The sequence below is a fragment of the Dermacentor albipictus genome, chromosome 2, assembly GCF_038994185.2.
Source record: "Dermacentor albipictus isolate Rhodes 1998 colony chromosome 2, USDA_Dalb.pri_finalv2, whole genome shotgun sequence".
NCBI classification, from domain to species: domain Eukaryota; kingdom Metazoa; phylum Arthropoda; class Arachnida; order Ixodida; family Ixodidae; genus Dermacentor; species Dermacentor albipictus.
Window position 1 is genome coordinate 110,615,939 of NC_091822.1, and position 23,356 is coordinate 110,639,294.

Here is a 23,356-nt window from a genome sequence, read left to right on the forward strand (position 1 = left end):
CATGTGTTGTAACGCCAACGGACGTTTAAGGCGCCGAGCTGATACGCGAGGAACAGGTAGTGGCGATTGTGCGTGTACAAATTGAGCTCGAGGTGTGGGACGGGGGGTGGAGGTGGTGATTCAGGCCGCGCGATAGTTAATGGTCGCGTCGCTTGCGAGCGGCGGTGCGGATATGGAGATAGCTGGCGCGCTGTAGCGGGAAGTTCCATAGCGCGCGCAGACGCGCACGTAAAGCCTTATACGACTTGAGTCGCGTGTGAAAAAAATTACAAGACTCAATGTATACACGGCTTCCCTGTGTAAAAAATAGCTGCCTGAATTCCCCATTGCCACATGCTTCGCTTGAGCGAACAGGACGCGCCCACCTCATCCACTCAGCCGTATATATTTAAAGGACGTTCCTGTATGTATACCTACAAGGTGGGTGCGTATATGGGTGACGGCGATGCAACGTTTGATCCGATGTTTATTATCCGATGTCAATTTGGCGAGCTTTGCTCAAGTTTATCTTTGAAGTTGTATCTTCGGCGCGATAACCAGAAAGCCAACGCGAGCCAAGCGATGTTCAAAACTGGGCTAAGGAGCCGAAAGCACCTTCCATCGTCGTCGTCTGCTGAGGCTCATCGTGCGTAGTGTATAGACGAACCATAGCGCGCCTGAAGTCAGGCGACCAAGTCAGCTGCCGCTAGCTATATGTATACCGCAGAATGTGCCTTGCCGAAGAAGTTTCTTTTTTCTTTTTCAAACGGTATAGTAGTAGAAACACTTGTATTACTGGCTATAGTTCCTCCTGCTTGCTATTCTTAGCAAACGATTAAGGAATTAACGCATGCTCCATCGTCTCTTCATGCTCCCAGACGCTCGCTTCGGGCTGTTTTATATCTCATAGCGCGGGCCATATCGGGACCTCGTATCACCCTTTCCTACAGCTCTGAACCACGTTTAGTATAAACGTCACCACTATAGGCTGACTATAGCGGCTTCCGTTACTCTTATATACCGTAATTTAACGAAAACATAAAAAACGAGCAACAAAGAAACAAACAAAACGAACGGGAAATTTCGAACCGAGGTGAGCGGGAAGAAACGGGCGCTATAGACGCCTTCGCGTGTGCGTGCGTGTGTATATATACGCACACACGCACACACAAGCGCGAGCGGCTCAGGTAGCGCCAGAAGGAACGTCACGCTCTGCGCCGTTCGGCGGCGACAATTAGCGCCGGCGCGTGTTAATTGGCGTCGTTTGCTTCCCCCTCCGGCGCGCGCTCAATTAGGCATGCGAGCAGCACTCGCTCTCGACGCCGAGCTTTCATTCCGCGCAGCGCAAGTGCTCGCAAACGCGGGAGCCGCCATGCGGTGTGAATATGTATACGTATATGTATCTATACGTGCCTCGTAGCGCGGAGAGCGATAACGCGCCTGTCTGAAATAAGAGCGACACACACGGCGCGACCGATTACCTGTGACGCGCAGGGAATGACAAAGCACGCACTCTATGCCTTGCCATTGCACGTGCCAGGGAATCTGCGCGCGCGAGAGGATCGGCTTGTCGTGGGATATCGCGTGGGTCTGGCGTATATTACTTATTCCACGCGCTGAAATGCATGCAGAAGGACGCTCGTATCCAAGTTCGGCGCGATGATGCGCGTCAGTATACATGTAGAATACGCAAGCGAGAACGATATGCAAATGAAGCCATAGATGGTGCGTCAAATTTGCGGCGCCCGGACAAGAGAAGCGCGGCGTGGTCAATGGATCAGAATGGCCAGATAGAACTTATTTATTTATTTGCGAAGTTGTTTCAGACACATGCAACATGCGTCATGAATGGCATGACTGATGAGAAGCAACCTCTGTCTCACAGTGGACCTAGCTGACACGCATAAGCTGATGAAGGGCTCTAAAAAAAAAAAAAATCGGGATTCAACGTGCTAAGACAGCGATCTGATTACTCCGCATTAATTTTCGGCATCGCGCGCTTCAAGCCGTTTCATTCGAGCGCCCTCTAACCGCGCATGCATGCAGCAGCGGGACGCGGTCCCGCCGAGGGCCCTGTGACAGGATGATGAAGAAGACGTCGAAGATTATATACTCCGAAGGTGACAACGCTCTTGCGCTTCGCGAGATATATAACCACCTACTGGTCCGCCGCTTAAGTCATTTTAAATATTCCGCAAATATATTTTTCCGCTTCTCTTCTCCCCGCAACAATTTTTCTTGTCGCCCTGACGACTTCGTTATAACGAGGACTTACCGTATATATATATATATATATATATATATATATATATATATATATATATATATATATATATATATATATATATATATATATATATATATATTAGCTTCGTCATGTCCTTGTAGACTTCGAGCACGTTCCAACGATGGAATGCACGCACGCGCGTGCGGATAACGCCGCTTTTTTCCCACGCAAAGCACATACACACACACACACACACACACACACACACACGCACACATATATATATGTATATATATCGGCGGGAACCCCCGCGGGCGTGCATCCTAATAACGCGCGCGCGCAACATAGGTGACGATATCGGCGGTATATAGCGCGTGCGAGACGGCGGCGGGAGATGGGATCGACGAGAGGTGTGCTGTCGGCCTTGGCGCCGCCACCGCGGAGGCGCGCTGTACTGCGATCAAGGTGCGAGAGAGCGCGCGCTCGCCTCGGCGACGCGGTCTACATCGCTGCCCGCGCCACCGCTAATCACTGCCGGCAGCGGCGTGCGAGAGATAGATTCCGCCGATACCGACGCGACCCGTGCATGCGTGTGTGTCCGCAGGCATATATATATACTGCGTCCGAGCGCGCGCGTTTAACGCGGTCTAAGCTGCTCGAGCGCAGGTATATACCGCATCCGCTCGTGTAAATTCCGCAGTTTCTTTCTTTCTTTTTCTTTTTTCCTGGAGGGAAAGGGGGGGGGGGGTCTTGGTGCGGCTATTACGCGAGTTGGACTCCGATAAAAGCCTGGACCAGTTTGAGGATGACGTTTTAATGGGACGCGATAACAATATGAAATAAGAACCGGCGAGAAAAGAGCCTCTGATCGGCAGCGTGAGCGTCTGATGATGAGAGTCATGCATAGAGTGTAATGCAAGCACTGGCTACACAGTATATTCGAGTATAGGCACCGCCGATCCCGTTCATCTTCCTTCTTCATCTCCCTCGCTCTCGGTGACGCTCCCAAAGCTTCGTCACCGACATCGGTGACGAAGGGGACTGACATCCACGCCTTCGTCACTTCATCGGCACAATCCCAAGGATGGTTGTCCTCGGCGCCGTCCGTGCTATTCGCTATTCCAGAAATATCAAATCATTAAGCGACCGACATGTACTGTCGATAAGAGGTTTGGCGAGCGTTGGTAAATGTGAGCGCATGTGCGCGTGGAGAGGGGCAGGGAAGGTGCGGCTCACACACGAGTAAACACGGTGTACACGACGAGCTCGAGGCATCGTGGTCGTGCCTCGACGCTTGCCGGTGTTCGGGGCGAGAAGAAGAAGGAAGGGGAAGTGTGGAGGCGAGGGGGTCTGAGCGAGTTCGCGGGTCTCGTTAACCCCGCCAATGGACCCGCTCATTAATAACGCCGGGCCTCGACGAGAGAGGCGCCAGCGTGGCCTTGCGGATGTTATCGGGCGACCACGTCTGTGTACACACTCCCGGGGCGAGCACATATATGCATTAACAGCCAGCGCGCCTTCCGTCGTGTAGCACACAGGCGACGAGAGAGGCCTGTGCGATCGTAACGGAGTGGACGCGTATAATGTTCCCTACCTATTTATTCCACGTGGTACAGCTTTGGATCTAGTCTGTTCTCGAATGTTCTGCTACTAAGATGTGCGTGTATATATATATATGCATGCTGCAATCCCGAACATGTACAAATCTATAGTGTACTATAGGCTATATAAAAATACTGGATTACCTTCCGTCCTCAGTCAGTATCGACTGCAGGGCGTGACTGCAAGGGCGTGATCAATTCCAGTTAGCATGTGACGTCAGAGAAAAACAGGACGGTTCTACACATTCCAGTTTCTGTACGCTTTTTGGTGGTCGATCAGGCATGCAGAGGGTAACATGCACAATGTCACAATTTCTTTGCAGTGTCAAGCCGCAAACCATGGCTGCCCGGCCCATTTAATTATTATAGAGTTGCCGATGCCTTCACAGCAGCAAATGAGTAAGCTCACTTAAGCCCGCATGCACGTAGCAACATTAATTTTGTAACCTCTAATTGAACTCAACGTCGCCAGATGGCGCCACCGTTGCTGCTGATTACGTCTGCGACGCTGCTGCTCCGTAAACATTAACACTTTTTTTGTTAGGATAAGCTAATGCTTTCTTGTAATCATGGTTGTGCAAACGAGAGCACTTCCGGTCCATTTCTACAAGTAGAGCATGCACGAGCGCATGCTCTTTGGAGTATCGCGCGATGCGTCCTTCGGCACAGCTTGCCCTGGAGTTGCAGGCCGGCTTGGTGCACCCGCAGCCGTCGAAGCAGTGGCGAGCAACGTTCTTAGACATACTTCAGTTTCGCAGCTCCGCTCGGGAGATGGCCGAAGTGGTGGTCACGCGAACTAGCGGCGCTGCGATCGTGTCTTTCGTCACTTTTTGTTTCGTTTCTGATAGAAGTTGCGTCATTTCTGGTAGATTTCTGTTTTATATTTTGAGAAGTAGTTATTTCACAGTTCTTAATTTTGAGCCTCTTTGGGAAATATTGTGATATCTGAGCTATGTATTGTAAGTGCGTTTCTGATAAGGAACTTGAAACTTGACTTCTGCTTTCACTTCTGGTTTCATGTTTGTTGCGCTGCACCGTCAGTCGCTATCCTTCTCCGTTTTGTAGGTGTTGTGTGATGTGTCGCGATTTGCTCTCTTGAAAAGCTTCTTGAAGAAGCGTTTCCGCATCTCATGACAGCAAGAAGTTCCCTATGCCGTGCTGTTTTGCCCCCGGCTGCACGAGCGGCCGGGGGCAGCCGATGCCGCTGGTCACCATTTTTTCGCACCGCCGCAAGACGCTGGAGAGTTTAAAAGTTGGGAGCGCATGCTACACCTAAAAGACAAACGCCTCACAAACAAATCAAAAGTGTGTGAACGCCGCTTTGAGGACGACGACATTTTGAAATACTACAAGCATGTTGTGGGTAACAAATTTAAGAAATAATGATTCCTCGCGGGAAATGGATGCTTGCTCCCGGCGCACTTCCTCGGCTCTTTCCTGGGCTGCCTGAGCACATCTCAAAGCCAAAAAATGTGAAGCGAAAGTGACGTCCACCAAAAGATAGAGCGCAAGTGCCGGCAACTACATCGGGTGAAGCTTGTAGTGACAGCGCTTCAACTTCAAACCTGCTGTTGGGCTTGGAAGAAGGAACTTCAGAAATATGCGCTACACACTTTGCGCTCAACGATCTCACGAACGTGACACTGCCTTCTGCGCTCTGGAAGTTCGAAATTGTTGAGGACGACGCAACACAGAAGCGATGTGGAGTATTTTATATGAGGCAACTGGTAGCCGGGCATCTGCGAGTAATGAATTTAACTGTTGTGCTTGAAGGGGATGGTACTTGCTGCATAAACGGCTACAGCAAAATTCACAAGAGGCTATTTCGAGCTGCGACTAGCATTGCAAGTGTGGAAAGAATCCTGAGAGAAGCAGACAGCTTGAACATATGTGCGGGCGTGAAAGAAGGCCAGCGTGACTCGGCGACATCAGATAATATGCATCACAAGCAGTGCAATGTACTTACAAAGCAACTAGTCTGCGCGCGTTGTCTCCGTCTACAGAGGAAACTTCGACTGAGCATTAAGGCTCCGAGCGCAACGCTCAAGCGATATCAGAAACTACGCAATGTGAAGAAGAGGCTGCTTAGGGCGGCTGCTGCTCATCAAAAGCAAAAGAAGGAAATTTTGGCTCTGAAGAAAAGGCTTTCTGAAATGCCCGATAACAGAATCGAGGAAGCGTTGGCCGAACTTCCGCCTTTGCAGCGACTTGCATTATCGTTTAAACAGTTGAAAGCAAAGTCTCCGTGTGGCGCGCGGTACAATGCGGACTGGCTTCTGAATTGTTTAATGCTGAGGATAGCGAGCCCTCGAGCATATAAGCTTGTCTGACATGAACATGCTGCCCTTGCCCTCCCTGAGCCGTCTCACACAAATACTGAAAGGAATACCATGCAAGTATGGTTTCAATCCTCTCTGTATGGAAGCTATTGGAAAACAGCTGGGCAGCAGAGCAGATGGGAAGAAATTCGGCACACTGATTTTGGATGAAATTAAGTTACGTCAGGCGTACGATTTCAACAAGTCAACCTTCAAACTTGATGGTTTTGTGGACTACGGCGGTATATCAAATGAAGGAACTGACCAACTTCCAGATCATGCGCTCGTGCTGATGTTCGTACCACTTTGGAGAGCTGGGTGCAACCGATTGCCACCTTGGCCACGAAAGGTGCTGCGCCTGGTAAGATTTTAGCAGAGCTGGTGTTGCAAGCAGTAATGCAATTGCATAAACATGATGCTATGGTGATCGCCGTAGTCAGTGACGGGGCTGGGAACAATCGCTCGATGTGGCAGCAGATGGGAATCAGCGGCAGCGTAACCTCACCTTCTCACAAGATTCCACATACATGCCTGCCTGAGCGCGCGTACCTTTATTTCCAGTGTGATGTGCCACATGCCCTGAAGTGTGTACGCAACCATTTGCTGAAGCACTGTGGACAGGTGAGCTAGTAGGTTATTTCATATACAACCTGTGCTAATTGGCGTCGATAACTCGCTGACATAGCAGCTAGGTGCAAGCAGCCAGAAAGAGGGCAAAATTGCTTTGAGCAAAAGTATAGCTCAAAATTACTTTTTTGTGCACAAAGTAAATAAAAAGTGCCACTGTACGTGTTTGTTGTTTGCTTTGTTCGCCAAAAAGAAAATGAATTAAACTTTGACATAAATATGTTCATAGTATTTAACTTCGTCCTTGTCACTGCTCACAGATCACTTCCAACTCATTTGCACGTCCCATAATATCCGCGGACAACTATAAAAAATACATGTGTCAATTAAATTTATTAGGTGAAGAAGCGTTGACGGCAGTGAATCAATTCACCGCAGCGTTGTCTCAAGCGACTGCTGGGCGTGATGCGTTAATGTCCCTACGTCTGCACAGGCGCTCGCCGTCTTTAATTAATACACATCTTAAGAATAAGCAGCAAAAAACAAAGCCCCCGCTCAAGGGAGCACCGTAGCGCTTTTATAGGGAAAAAGTTGGTTGAAAAGCGGAATCGTAGTGCACGACCGCTCATTTGCGGTGTAGTTGCAGCCTCTAAAGACTAGCCAGACATGTCATTAAAAGGTCCTTGGCATAAAATATTGTTCAGCAGCCAAAACGCAGTCGTCAAAGAGCGAACGGCACAGGTCAGTTGGGGAAAACGACCCACCGCAGAGATGACATCGCAGGAGTAGACGATGCGCGCTGCGTGAGAGATGCGTCACTACAGCGCCGATAGTGCATAGACACCGTGAAGTCCCCGTCACTTAAGCGCGACAGGTTTTTCACAAAACTCAGACTGCGTATCTAAACTACATTTACCGTCGGATAAGCGCCTACAGGCCTGTCAGTGCAATCGACGCGTCGCAGCAGGAGCAGACGACGCGCGGCGCATGACGAAAGACGCGACTGCAGCGCCGGTAGTTTCAGTGACACCCGTTGCGGCCACGTCGGCCAATGGGCTCGCATAGGGAGCTGTGAAACTTAAGTATGTCTAAGAACGTTGGTGGCGAGTCTGTTTGCCCCGCGCAGTGCAGGTGTGCACACCTTCCTTGGCGCCACCACGCGGCGGGCCACCGTTAAATGGATCCCGACCGCGTGAGAGCTGACGCTTTCGCTGGCGCGCAATTATTCGCTCACGCCGCGCACGCGTTCCATGCGCGCAGGCTCGGTCATTTTTCTCGTCCTCCCGAATGCGTGGACGATGCGTCGTCCGTTTTTTGCGCGAGAAGCTCATTACCTTCCTCGGGCGCGCCTGAGTACATTACGGCCACAGGCTACTTATTATACACACACGAGAATGTGCACATACACATGCGCCAGTAATGTGTATGGGCACGTGTTTGTACGTGTGTCGCGTCCCTGTCTGTGTGTACACGCGTGCGTGCGTGCGTGTGTGTGTGTGTGCGTGTGTGTGTGTGTGTGCGCGCGCGCGTGTGTGTGTTGGTGTGCGTGTGTGTTGGTGTGCGTGCATGTGTGTACGAGCGTGGGTGAGTGGGTGGGCGGGTACGTACGCTTGTGTCATATCGCCAGGCGAAGGGCACGCGATACGAACACGTTCCAAGAGAGCCCGAGCGCAGATCCACGCACATGGACGAAACGCAACGCGGTATGCTGAAGCTGCGGACGTAAGTAAGTATGCGCATAGCGTGTCGACGATCACGCGCGCTTCTCTTTTCATTCCGTGCGTATAGACGGGGTACAACGTGCACATAAAGTCTACATAGAGGTGAGTGCGTACTTATATATCGCACGAACGAAGGAGAGACCAGATTAATGGTCCCCGCTCAAGGAAAGGCAAAGGGGAATGGAGGAGGAGGGGGGGGGGGGTCGAATTAAGGGGCATATAAAAGGGCATTAAGGCATTTATAAAATTAAGGCCCACCTGAAGTACAGTAGCCGCGCTCTCGTGTGGGAAGAGGAAAGGTGAAGCGGGCTTCGCGGTTGCATGTTTCGCGCACGCACGCATGAGCGCGCCCCCGGTGTATAGCGCATACACACAGTGTACACTATACACCACGGGGATCGGAGTCGCTCAAAATTCATCTCACGGCGTCGGCGGTGCGCTTAAACGAACGCGAGGCGCCCTGCACGTGGTGAAGCCGAGAAGAAGAGTGGGAAACCTGAAACCACGCGTCTGTTCATTATCCTTTTCCCCTTTTGAGGGGCTGTGTGTTTTGAGGGGCTGTGTGTGTGTTGTCTTGGCTGGGCTTGCTTCGCGCTGCTTCCGTTCCGCGATGGAGATCCCATATAGCCACGGATTCCTTTGGAACGCACGCGCTTTTCAAGGCTTTCGTGGCGACTGTGTGTTCTGTCCCTCCCACCGCTCTCGGTTTAATTCCCACCGAAGCCTATATATATAGATACAGAGGCGCGCTGCCAAGTGCGCTGCCCAGGCGTGTACTATGCACGTTTGCGTGCGCAAGATGGCGCTCCCATAGCTTCCCAGTATCACGACGGGCGCACTCTTGCATGCAGTGCTGTACGTGCAAGCATGTAATATTTGGGCGGTTCAGCGGAACGCGATGTGCCATTCGCACGGAGCGGCCGCAATGTCTACGCCCGCGCACGGGGGCTCGATCGCTATTCTGTGGATCGCACCGAGCCGAAGCACTTTTCTTGTATATATCCCTCTCTCTCTCCAGCGTAGGGTAGCATACCGGATTTCCCTCTCTCTCTCTTCTGCTGTCTCCATCTTAAGACACAACCAAGAATCCTAATAATTGTAATATATAAGTTTATTGAACAGTGGTTTGGGTCATGCAGAACGCTCAAAAGCGAAATAGGGTTCCTTGTCCCACACTCACTTCTGCCGTACGTAAGCCACCTGAAGAAATAGTTATCTCGAACATAGCTTTCTGTAAACGATAAACTGCAAATCCAACTCTCGTACAACGCGTCAAAAGAAGCGTTTTGAACCACGTTTACTACACAGGCGTTTTCTTATATATTGCGAAAGCTTCAGGCACTGAAATCAAGTACAGTTTGCATGATACGCGTGATTTATTTCAAAGTCATAAGCTGGAAGGCTGGAAGCCATCCCTTCTTAGCATCCGTGCTCCAGACATATATCCATGCAGAGCTCGCTATCTCTTTTTCTACACTTTGTTGAGCTCGCCTTGCAAAATTTCCCGGTGTGAAACACGTACCAAACACCCGTCAAATTCACACGTTCGTGTCTCCTTTATATACTTGAACCCTTAATAGCATATACACCAAGAAAAAGGGAAAGAAATACACGGGATAGAAGCGGTGGACGCTCAAAGCCTCCGGGCCGTTTCACTGTCACGTATCCAAGCATCCGCGGTTGCGCAGTTTCATTGAGCGCATATATTACTGCAGAAACCAAGATCATTGGTCCACCAATACGCCATTTGTTGAGCCCCGCAAGGTATATATGGCTCTACGAAGGAAACACCTGGCAAACGGCATGGCATTTGCATCGGACAACAAAACAATAGGCGCTGTGCGAAAACAAACGTTTCACACAAAGCGTTGTAGTGCCAGATGACTGTACCTAAGCATAATTTTTTTTAATGGCATGCCGTGAGGCAAATCGATCCTGAGGTTCATTTTTTTCTTCTCGCTTTGTATCCCATCGCAGTGCGCAAATATGTCGAAGCTCCGATAGCGCTCGGCGCAATTAGCAGCAGAACGAAGCCTGCGTATACAATGTGCTACTTCGCGCTAGTGCACGCATGCAAGCAGTGCAATCGGACACGCCACTTTGCGCACAGCGAAGAGAGGGCGTCTCCCTGGGTACGTCTCGATGTTGCGGTCAGCCGAGCGTATAGCATGCCTGACGACCAACCATGCATGCGAGAAAATAAACTGCCCCGAAAAGAAATGACGGTAAGAGAAAAAAAAACAACAACACCAGGCAACAATAACAAAACAAGCGAACAAGAAAGACGAACAAGATCAAGCAGACTCCGAGAGATCCAGCAGCTCGGAACTTCACGTGATCACGCCCGGGCACTGTATATACAGGAGCCACGCCGACGATCTATAGGTCTCGTCTGCGACGGCGAAAAGCGCAATTTGCATCCTAAATCTGCGTCTCGATAGCCGTTTTCTTTCTGCCTCCACTGTTATTTAATGCGTAGACAAAGAGCGCACCTAGCGCCCTCGCGCAGCATTATACTATAAACACATGGCGAACGCGTAGGAACCTGCAGTCATCGCTATCGTCACCACGCATCATTTGCTTCCCGACTTCTGCGCGTACGTATCAACCTCGCTCTATCACCTACATAACATCCTTCTCTCCGATTACCTACCCATCTTAAGACATTACGATGCCCGCACCAAAAAGCCGTGCATGATTTGCACGGTGACGCGACACGGAGTAATGTTGTATATAAGGTCACAGAGCTATGAGCACGGCTGTGCGTATGCCTGCACGCATAAACGAGGAAGGCGCCGTCTGGTGGCACCTGCGTTCAAATGTGTGGTGTCGATGCGCCAGGACCTGTCATTTGCAGTGGTCTAGCGTCCTTTTTTCTTTTTTCATGTCGTCAACGTACGGCAGACGATCGCTGACCGGCCTCCCCACACCCGGCGAGCAGAAGTAACTTCTGTCTGTCGTCTGCTCTTCGGCATCCATTCTCTTCGCCGCGCATCCCTCTAAGTGTCCGTAACAATACCTATGGGTACTCGCTCCGTATATATAGTGTCTGGCGCGCAGCGTGTAATCGGTTTGCGGCCATTGAGCCTCGTGGAGCCGTGGTGTCAGCGACTTTCTTTTTGATTTATTATTAATTTCTTGTTGAGGTGGGGGTACGCTGTTTACACTTTTTCTTCGGCCACGTGTTGTTTTTATATGTTGTACTCCTGTCTTTCCCTCCCCCCCCCCCCTTCCGTAAACAATTATTTTCCACGGGAATGCTGCATGCATGTTCGAAAAGTATATCCGTGTTCCGCATCATCTCAAAAGCGTCTTCTGGTGCCTCTCCAGAACAGCAATGTACTTTCACAGCAATCCGTGGGTGCGCCACATGGCTTTCTGGCGTCGTCGGTGAAATCCGTGCTTTCAATTTTTTTGTTCGCCCTATTTATACTCTATTCATCCTAGTCGTTGTTGTTTTCATTTCGCGTTTCTTTTTTGTTCCCTGCCAGACACAGCGACGCCATTGTTCGTGTACACGTATTATACAGATATAGACCTATTATGCAAACCACCGAGCATTAGGCGCGTCTCACAGACCAGCGGTTACAGGGAGATGTACAACGTGTTTTCGGTGTCGTCCACACGCAACTATATATAGCAACACTGCGCATCAGGGAATCGGACTCGCGATGCTTCGATCAGACCAAAAGCGAGCGTCAACAGCATCTGCAGACGACACGTGATCAAGAAAAGCACATACAGCAGATAGCGTTGGCAACCAATCTCAATGCATGCATGGTTGCGCTGTGTATTTGTCAACGCGGTACGTCAATGAAATAGCGCTGGGAACAATTGGCACTCGAGTAGAGATTGCGGCTGAACGCTGTAATATAACTTCCACCCTTAAAAGTGAACAAGGATGTAAATTCGTCAACGACTCACACGCTTACACCTTTACCGGTGTAAGGGCGTGAGTTATAGATAGATATACACCCATTTTCAATCTTAAGGGTGAGGTAAGTTACTTTACAGCAAACTATGGCTTTTGCCTGGCATTTTTTTTATAGTTTGTGAATGAGCTCTCTTCAGGACGAATCTTCCTCGTTGACGTTTAGTCTCAAGTCCAAGAACAAGGACAAAAGATGGCCGCGAACTCAAATCAGCCGTTGCCTTTCCTAATGGTAACGCCGTACAAGCCGTAACAACTGCATGAGCGATTTTTCTCTGTGCAGATCGGAAAGACTTCGAAATTGGACGCCGCAATGCGGAACGCTGTTCAGTATGTGATTAAGGGGAACATTTAGTTCATCAGCTGCTGTCTAAGTATATGGAAACAGAGAAACCACTTTGCTCGGCGTACTGCACCCAATGTGATTTGCCTTGTTGCACTGAAAGGAAGAAAATGTTTAAAAAGGTATTACTGTAGGAAATATGTGTATGGGACTCCAAGTGCTGAGCCACCAACTTTTGCAATCACAACACTATGACGCCGCCTATCAGACGACCCCAGCCAACTTCAAAATGTTGCTTTGATTTTACAGTGCGCTATTCTACTATAGGTGTGTATATATAGGCACATATAGTAACATATATATAGGGATGCGTGTGTGCTATCGACTTCGAAGTGTGATAATTTCCTTCCCCACCTGTTGAAGTATGATTCCTTCTACCTCCTCGCCACTGACATATGCGCGCGCACGCACGCACGCACGCACACACACACACACATACACACAATGCCGATTCCATACAGCCGTCGGAAGATGACGCGAAACTCGAAGCCGTGATGGATCAGCGCGCGTGTGTATACATCCAGGCTGGCACACACATGGAGCGAGGGTTACAGCTGACGCGTCTATCTCTATCTCGCCTGTCACTCGAGCACGCCCGATGGCTCACGCGGGGGCAGCGATAGATAGGAGTTTCCGAGGAAGACACTACCGATCAATGATCGGGCGCGCACCGTGCACGCCGATCTGTCACGGGAGCATGTTGCCGCAGCCGGAGAGAGAGAGAGAGAGAGAGACAACGCGTGCACACCCTCCCGGAGAACAATCTCACGAGCACTCACACGCGCTCACATTCCACTGCAGCATCGGCAGATACCCCTCCTCCTCCTCCTTCTGTCAGCGTGCACACAGGGTGCAAAGCGCAAAACGCACGCACGAACGAACACACTTGACTTTGCGTTCGCGCGTATACATATATAACCGGCGCGGGCAAGCGAGCACCATCGCCGTGTACATACAGTACACGTCTTCGTGCCGGCGGCGCTTCCTCGTTTCAGCCTATAAAGAAACGTCTAAAAAAAAGAAAAAAAGAAGAAGAAAACTAAGACGCCTTTATGCGTCTCGTGCTATATCCATCCCGCTCACATATGTGCCTCTCCGGCGGTCGAAACGCACGAGCAGCAGCTCGTATGGTGGATTAGCGTGTATACATATTCGAGACTGATGTGCACACAGAGAGAGAGAGAGAAGGAAATAATGAAGAGGTGACGGCCGAGATCGCAACGAGGACCAATTTTCTGCGCCATGGCGCACGTGCGATGCGCGCGTATATATACGCATACACGGAGATGGGTTACACGCATGTGTGTGCACGTGCGGCGTGCCCGAGTGCGGGCGCACTGACAACGGCGTGGGCGAATCGAGAATGAGAAATACGAACAGGAAAAAAATAATAATAAAGAAAGAAAGCGGGAACGCTACGCGCGTTCTCGAACGAGCTGTGTCGAGCAACTGCCTGTACTACTTATATACTATACTTATACGCTCCGCATCTACGCTGCAGGGAGCCCCGCGGATTCTGTGCCCCGAAGGAAACGGCAAAACTGCAGATTGCTTCTGATTTCTCGTTTTTGTTTTACTTCTCTCTGTTGTATACGCGAGCCTAGCTATGAGGAGCTGGTAAAAAGGGAGATAGCGTCAACCGTCCTGGCGTAAATTTTTAACGCTTTCAGAATGAAGCTCTGGCGAGTACATGGGAGTGCGATGACTATATATATAAGAACGCTGCTGTTGTAAAAAAAAAGTGTGAGTGTACATATTGAGTGTTAGTGCTGCAATTGCTGTGGACTTTCGCATGCATTGCATGTTGGACAGCGTCGAGACGAATAACGTGATCAGCGAGCGTGCCAGTTGCACTTATGAAAATAAATATTGCTGCCGAGAGCACACTAAGCGTGTCGGTATATACATACGCGACGAACAAGTAGAACATAGCGCAGAAACGAGACAAGGACATATACGAAGCGACACACACACACAAACACACACACGCACAAGCGCTTGTAAGAAATTAGAGAGAACAACTGCAACATCGTGAAAAGACGCGAGCTAATGTCTAAAAGCTGTTCGGAGCATTCACTTAGTCCATTTAGAAATACATGTTTCTTAAAAAATCCTGGTTTTACGACTGCTATTTTGCTTCAGGTAATCTATATTGTGTTACAATGCGATATGCTGTTCTGACGCACAGAGCATCGAAAAAGAGAGAACAGACGAAAGATGGCAGCGCATATAGTGCTTATGATAGTAAGATCTCATCGAACGCAGACAGCAATGATAATAACAGCAGAAGAATGAAAACCTATAAGGGAAGCAACAAAATATACAGTGTCCAATTTCTCACGCAAGGAAAGCACAGTGCCCCCCGACTGCCCTTTAACATCTTCGGGAAATGCTGTGGAAATTAAAAGTAAGCACGAATTTCTTAAGTAATGTGTGAAACATTGCGCTGACAGAAGATATTTTTATAATGCACTTAACTTGCTTATATACGTTCTTAAGCGGGGGTGCCGGCTGCATGCAGTGCAAACTGCGCGTAACGGTTCTACGCACACACTGCCGCGCCAATTACTGTGCAGCGGGATATCACTGAAGCGCACCTTTCGTTTTAATGGAGCAATTTTACGTCACCCTAAGATTCATTCCTTCTGGTGTGATGTTTGTTGCCCCTTCTTGTACTTCACATTGAGTGCGTGTACTTTCGCTATCGGTGGGTGACACACTCGAAGCCATGCCAAAGTATTTACATTCAGGGACTGTATTCGCAAAAAAAGTTCTTACGACAGAACTGTTTGTAGGAGTATATATGCCAACCAATTAATTAACACTTATAATAACTATAATTAACAATTATAGTAACAAAAGCGGCCGGCCAATAGCAAACAGTAGGTACGAACAAAAAATGGTCGTGAATTCAGGCTCCGGTTTCTATTTCGCTGCTTCCCTGTTTTGCGATGCAGAATTTATTAATGAACAGAAAACAAATGACGTCACGGTTGTGTGTACAGGACGCAGACAACCATGACGACTGCTGCGCCGATGCTTCTGTCATTGTATATATCGTTGCGGCGGATTATTGTTTGCTAAGTTGCACGATGGTGTTTTCGTTTAACTTTTATTTTGATTTCCACAGACAATGCCACGTTCTGATGGACTCTCGTTGCATATGATTGAGAAAAAAAGAACAAAAATATCGACGTTTTGTTTACAGCTGTATCAAACGTCATTCAATATGCACGCTTCCAACGACAACGCCGCATACCACCCGCGAGTAAACGAAGAAACAAGAAGTTTTGTCCTACAAAAAATTTATATATAAAAATTTAATTGAACTGGAAAGAGCACGATCTGTCACTTTCATACAGAGCTGCTGAATGTAGATGTGAGGGCGTACTGCCATTATGAGTATGCGGTCGTCGAGTCATATTTACGCGTATATGGAACTGCTAACTACAAGGCCGAATACTGTCAAGCGAAGCGATCAATACATTAAACAATCAATCAACCAATCACAAATAAACCAATTTCCATTGTTTCTGATACATATACTGGCATGTCTGTGCAGGCCCGGAACCTTTTCAAAGGTTGTTGCAGAGGTCCGTTTTTTAACATAAGTGATTACAAGATCTGCAGAAACATACAGCTTGTCGGTTCCCCCGCACATCGAAATAGCGATGTACGTTTCTTATCGCGATAAGCCTGCACCTGCAACAAGCAACGAGCCCGAGAGTACTATTAATTATGGAACAATGTATTTGGAGATTCCCCTCTCCCTAACGCGTGTTCTTTCCTTTTTATTCGTTTGTTTCTGTGTGTGCCTCCGTCCATCACAGTTCAATGACGTCACATCGAGATGTAGAACCGAAGGAAACGGAAAGCTAAGTCTTATCAAAGCGAATTTTTAAAAAATACTAGATATTGGTCATAGACTTATTAAAGGCGAGTTTGCTGCGTATAGGTTTGTAATTCTAGTCATATGAAGTCCATGCGCAGCGTATGTATACGCGATAGGTCAGTTTACACGTTTATTTTCTTTGGGCTATTGTAATCCCTACACTCAAGAACGTTATTCTTCTTCTTTTCTATTTCATGTTTTGTCGAAAGTCTGCATACGAAAGACAAACAAAAGGTTTAGGGTGAAGAATCCACCGGAATAATTTCGCAAACGTTCTTACAGACTGTCTAAACAATATGTTTGAGAGGCAACGACCCCGCTTCCACTGAGGTTATCAAAGCGCAATTCTTCGTGATTGAGAAACAAAACAGCACGGGCGAGTTAGTTGTGCGCTGAAGCGAACTTTACTTCAGACCACTTGCGTTCTCGGCTAAAACATCACGTCGAAGTCTCCAAACACACAAGAAAGTTAAACGCCCTATATATATGCGTGCGAAATTGAAGCTTTTCATAGCATTGAAGGATGGGCAGATTAAGAAGTATACCGCGTGGCCGGTAGCCATTCCACACATCACGTTGTCCTCTTCCACCGCTCCCCCCCCCCCCAAGTATTCGGTTGTTGTGTTTATAGTTTGATTAGTTAAAACACGAGGGAAAAAACAAACAAAAGAAAACAGCACACAAACCTAGCGCGTAATATAACCTGCTGGGCTGCTTAATACTGCGCAGGCATTCACGTCGTTCTATATATCAGACGATATGGAGACTTCCTGCCGTGATTTAGCAGTTCAGCATAGCACGTATGCGCAGGCGCACAGGGCGCAGCTAGAAACAAGCGGTCAAGAAAAGCTGCACCGAGAGGCACGCAACCGAGTACGCACGCATGCGCGCACGTGCACGAGCGGGCGTTATTCGTGCGGCCGGCAGTCGTTCGCACGGGCGACGTCATTTGGTGCGCGGCGAACCGCGTCCGAAACACAAGACTTGCATTAGCGACTCGCTCCACAAAGCCTCCCCCCCCCCCCCTCCGCATCCACACCTTCAAAGACCTCTATATACTCCGCGAACCCCCCTTCCACCTTCATGCCCCCCCTCCTCCCATCGCACGCACAATCGCAGACATTATACTCCCCCCACCCCACTGCTTCTCCGTTCCCGATAAGAAAAAAAAGAGTGCCGTTTCTAATTGCTGCGGACGGCAAACGCAGACCAAAGAAGAACGCTTCTGGACGCAGGTACATGGCGCAATAAGCTGGCGCGGAACGTTTGTGTTTTTCGACGCTATATCCTCCTCCGACGCCATATAGATAGCATATAGATAGCTCGAGGGACATAATCGCTTTTCCAAGTCGGTTCTTAATACTGGTATTTTACGAACGGGAAAAACGTTCTTCTGTTTTTTAATGCCACGGTTCGACGCCGAAAGCAGCATTTCCGTGTGCGTGGAGAAATCGCGTCTCATCGTGTTTTCCCTTCTTCTTCTTTTTTTCACGGTAAACAACCTTTCTTTGCCATAAAAATGCAGAATTGAAGGTTTAACTTCATGTGGTTGGTTGACACGCTGCATTCAGGACTTTTGTGCACGTCTGTATAGCGTTATTCGAAATTGCCCGAAATGCACCTCACAGCTTTCGTCGTTTCTTGTTTCTTATTAGTCCATTTTCACAAAATCCGACGACAACGTTATGATACTCTAAAAAACGTTTACACCCTTTGGGGTGCTTATCTGCTACGCAACGATAATCGTCATCTGCCGTGCTTGCGTTTCCTTTCTTGAAAACGCCGCGCCTGCTACTTTCCTGTCGGCAATGCTACGTCATGCCGATAACGCGCATGCCGTTCGTTACTGGGCAGTACCAGGCTCGCAGCCTTAAAGAAAGGAAATGCGGGCGAGAAAGGTGACGTTTATTGTTGGGTGGTAAGATACGACTCAAAGGATGTAAACTTTTTTTAGGGTGTATATGATTAAGCCGCTTCACTATACATATTCAGTACGGCAGACATCTGTTTTTCCAAATATCCGGGATCAATATTTTGCATAATCGCTTCCGATGTATGTAACATTAAAAATTATTGAAAGCAATGTGCAGTAAAATGTACTATAGCGTACAAATTTGTAACCGTGGCTTAAGTCATACTGCGCAAATAGGTCACTTGGGACTGCCCCATCCCTTATATAGAAACCTACAACACAGCGGTTACATGCACGTCGTAATTCCACGAATTGCGTGCGACGGGCGTTCTAATCAGTTGCTTCCTGTCCGCGTTTCAATTTCTTGCCGATGGTACATGTAAGGGGCATATAGGGCAGATATAGGCGCATCGTATCGTGAGATTGTAAACACGAACACTCCATATAGCTCAAAATAACGCGGCACTGCAGATAACGTCAGGCTTTCAGCTCTGGCGGTGACGCGATGCCGAGCAGACGACACGTGGAAGGTCACGTGGGTTCGCAGGGTCGCGTCCATTTGTAATTCGATGACACCAAACGTAGCTTCTACGCCGAATCAAGCTTAGTCAAATGTTTTACTAATTGCGGAGACAAGCTTCTTGCATATCGCTAAAGTTCGCTGAAGGAACTTTACAGTATACCTGGAAAATTGCGTCGGTTTATATATATTATAGCTCTGCGATAAACCCGAACGGCTTCCGGGCAGGCGCCGTTGCCTAACTTTAGGTGCCCGAGTTTCAAAAACTCACTATACTGCAAAATAGAGTGTTGGTCCAGTAAGGCCCCATGCACATGGTTAGTCAGTCATGCAGTAACTTCCATTAACGTTTTGTATATGCGCACAGTCTCTGAGAGGATCTGTTGTTTCACAACTACAACGTCTCATGATAGGGCACGCGATTAGTGACAGTTGGGCAATCAAGTTACAGCCAATAGGTGTGCAACTTGAAAGCAGGACCAGAGTTCGAAATGCGGAACGAAGTATACGAGTGACGGAACACTGAACCTGGGCATCAAATTCAAAATCAACCCAAGTGGTGCTTGTATCGTTTGCCTTCGTTTTTTTCTGAACTTGTATCAACTCATACAACGTTACTCGCATTCCCACGTTGTAGTGTATGACGTAACAGATTTGGAACGCACATGCGCAGTGTGTGTGGCACAGGTCCCGTTGAGAGACCGATAACGACGCATATATATACGATTTTCGTTTCCTGGCCAAAGCAGAAATACACACTTTTTCCCTCTCCCGTCCTTTTTCTTTAGCTTGCCATATCACGTGTACGCGCATTAGTACAGACGTCGACAGATTAGATAGCTAACTGTTGGATTAATTAACTGTGGCCAGATGACTGCCTGCGCCTGGCATGCGAGGCTTTACGCCTCGTTGTTGACCAGCATTAAGAAACCGGGAAAAAGAAAACGTCATGCGGAGCTAACGCAATGAACCTCCGCCAACTCTATTCCATGATAACCATGCACTTCAAGGGAGAAATGAATGGCTGCGAGCGTTCGTGTAATGTCAGTTTCCACAAATGCAGTACACTCGCCAATTTGCGTTGCAGCGAACAAAGGCGCTTACGCGGAAAAGCGTATATACGCGCGAAGCAAACTTTAAATCTGCACGAATTAAAATGACGACACGTAATAACGGCTTCAAAGCAGCAGCCATGGCAATACTCCATGCGTCAAACTCGTTACAGCGCCAATTCAATATGTATTTCGGCAGGCAATATTGAGAACGCATAACGAATGCACAGATCGGTGCTATTAGACGATTCGAACGAAGTCGTAATTCTGCTATACGTGCTATGTACAGGCTTGCCTGCACGTTTCTGCACCGTATATATCTGAGCACGTACTGACGGAACATAGTTTTTACGCGAGCTAAGTTCGTAAATTCGATATATATATGCGGGCGTGTGTCTGTGACGATATAGTCAATATCGACAGTGAATGTATTAGCGAAGGCAGCAGACTAAACCGAAATATTCCTTACGAACGAAGAGCTTTGTGAATTCGGCGCCTGTTGGCGACAGGAGTCCCATGGCCAACGCGGTAAGATTACTCGAATTAAATGCTTAAGCTTTTTTGGCCAGTGTGAACCGCATGAAGTGCTGCGATGCGTATGCTGTGATAGAGCGAGTATATCTAAGAAGGGGTAGCCAGACGTAGACCCGAGGTAAACAACTCCATAACTTGCTATCGCTATTCGAGAGGTGCTCTCCCTCTATATATAATATATATACAGAAAGCGCGATTTTCGTCTTCGAGTGTCTCCCTGCATGCGCTTTCGCTTCATATAGAATCCTCAATTGGCGATGTTTGCGCAACACCGCAAAGAACGCGATACTGCGACATCTCGATTTTTTGAAGTTTTATCCACCGCCGAGCGCTTTTTCTTCCTTTTTTTTTCTATCCGGAGAAGCCCCGATGCAGCATTCATGTGCGCATTCGAATTATCGCTAAAACGTAATGAAACGACTGTACGCTATATATAAAGTGTAGCAGGAGATGGATTCTTCTGGTCGGTGCATTGTACAATTTGCGACGCCACGCACGGACACATTCATAAGACCACGCGTTGCCATCTGTGTGTTTAAAAGGTCCCGTTGACATATACATTTGCTATAAGCGTACTGTTGTGTCTACATGTGTTTACACGTCAGCGATATCGAGATCGTATAAGTATATACACCTTGAATGAGACTACAAATGCCCGCTGTCGGGAACGCTATACGCGTAAGCGTACTATATGTGCCATGCCAAGAGAAACCTATATATACGAAAACGCTCGCCGATTGAGCGAAACAGTATACGGGGGATACTATAGCGACAAAGGTGTGTGAACACCGATATATAAAAACGCTTGTGAATATTATCGCATTATTCAAGCGTGCGTGGCCCTGTCGACGATATATTAGTGTATACTCGAAACACACACAAGGCACATATATATGCTATGCTCGACACTAAATACATCTGAGGAGCTGAGAGTGTCATTGCACATACAGCAAATCGAAGACAACCGAACGCTTGCATTCGATCGCCTGAACCGCGACGGGGAGGCTACGCCTCGTAACTCCGAAGCCTGGAGTCACACCACCGAGTCGAAGGGCAGAATTATTTAGCGTAATTTTCGACACTATACCGCGGGGTGCATTCGACGGGTGGGTAAAACCAATTAGCGTTTCTTGCTATCCTGCTTATATATACACGCCGATATGCGAGATTCAACGCTGTGGAGTGCAAAAATATATATCGTTGGCCAGTCATCAAGAACGCGTGCGTCATCTCACGAACACGTCGAGTGCACTGAAAATATCCCGGGCATGCTACTATACGCGAGCTATTTTCGAAACTCACCGTGCCGTTGAATGTATATACACAATTCTGATGGGCGACGTCGCGTATACCGTCTTGGATCTCGTCACCGCGTAAACGCTCCCGTGCAGCACTTTCACGAGACCTAATAACTTGCGTGTGTTAGGCACCAACGCGCGTTTTCCTATTCTTCTCGAGGAGCTACTTTTTTTTTTTTTTCGCTAATGTTATCGCGCAAGAGTCACAGACGCGAGCGGCGACGCGTCAACAGAAACGCGAAGAATGGAGAAGCGAGGCAGGCGCGCCTCGAGGCACTCACCGGCCCGACTTGGTGATGATCATCTCGGTGCCCAGCTCGTGGAACCGCCCCCACAGGTCCTTTCCCTCGAGGTTCACCTTGGGGTCGTCCTGGACGCCGTCGTCTTCGGGCTCGAAGCCCGGCGGCGGCCGCAAGTGGCGCGCCGCCAGCAGTTCCTCGGGGGTGAGCTGCGCCTGTGCGCCCAGCGCAGGCACGGGGGGCACGGGCGGCCCCACGAGCTTGGGGCCGGCGCCCGGGAACAGCTGCGGCGCGGCACCGAACACCGGCGGCAGCCCGAGGGGCAGGTACGGCGGCTGCTGGCTCAGTATCGAGTGCATCGAGAAGTCCGACGGGCTCCGCGCCGGCGGGCTCGAACTGGCCGTGGCGCCGGGCAACAGGAACGGCGTGAAGGCCATGCACTGCCCGGGCTGAAGCTCGGGCTCCACCCGCATCGGGGAAGGGAGTTGTCGCGCGCGCACCACGCTGCTGCTAGTACTACTACTCTCCGGCGAAACACGCGGCGGCGGCGTCAGAAGCACACGGTGCAGCCCGCGACGACGGCAGTCGCCGCTCGCTCACGCACGGGGCGTCGTCAGAAGCATCGGCGCCGGCTGCTGCGGCCGGGGCAGCGGCGGCGTGGGGCCGGCAGCAGCGCCATCGCCTGCCTCCTCCTTCTCTCGGCCGGAGGAGGGGGAGGGGGGTGTGAGGGTGAGGTGGCACCCGGGGCAGCAGAAGCAGCAGAACCGCCAAGCTCTGGGCGCCAGACCTCTCGCAAGCGGACGACGCCGGAGGAGAAAAGAATCACGGATCGCGCGCTCGCTGGCTCGCCGCCGGGATCGTCGACCGACCCGCGTCGCTTGGACAGTGCCCGCAGACTGGCCCGACCCGCCGGGCGACGGCTGTTGCAGCGGCGGTGGAGGGGTGCCCGCTTGCTGCTTCGCAGCGAACCGCGGCAGCGAGGAGAGAGGAATCGCGCAGGCGGCTTCGAGGCGAGGAGGGCGGCGAGAATGGTGAGAATCTCGCGCCCTGCCCGCCGTGGCAAAGGGAGGGGGTGGCGCAGGGGGGTGCCGGGAGGGGCCGCGCCTCGCTGCTCGCGCCTAATGAGATGCGCGCGGCCGGCCAATGGGAGCGCGCTGGGCGCCGCGCCCCGGCGCCGCCAGCTGGCGCCACCTTCCGGCGCCTCGGCGGGAGGCGCGAGAGT

The 23,356-nt window shown here is 49.6% G+C and overlaps 1 protein-coding gene across 2 annotated transcripts in view; it reads right to left on the minus strand.

Annotated features, from left to right (window-relative positions):
• LOC139056038 (T-box transcription factor TBX2-like) overlaps positions 1-23,149 on the minus strand; it is a 72,241-nt gene extending 49,092 nt beyond the window's left edge. For both annotated transcript variants that reach the window (XM_070533851.1, XM_070533850.1), the window contains exon 1: positions 22,177-23,149. In XM_070533851.1, the coding sequence (XP_070389952.1) occupies positions 22,177-22,607 (431 nt within the window). In that variant the 5' untranslated portion in view covers positions 22,608-23,149. The remainder of the gene's footprint in view (positions 1-22,176) is intronic.
• Positions 23,150-23,356: the final 207 nt, after the last annotated feature.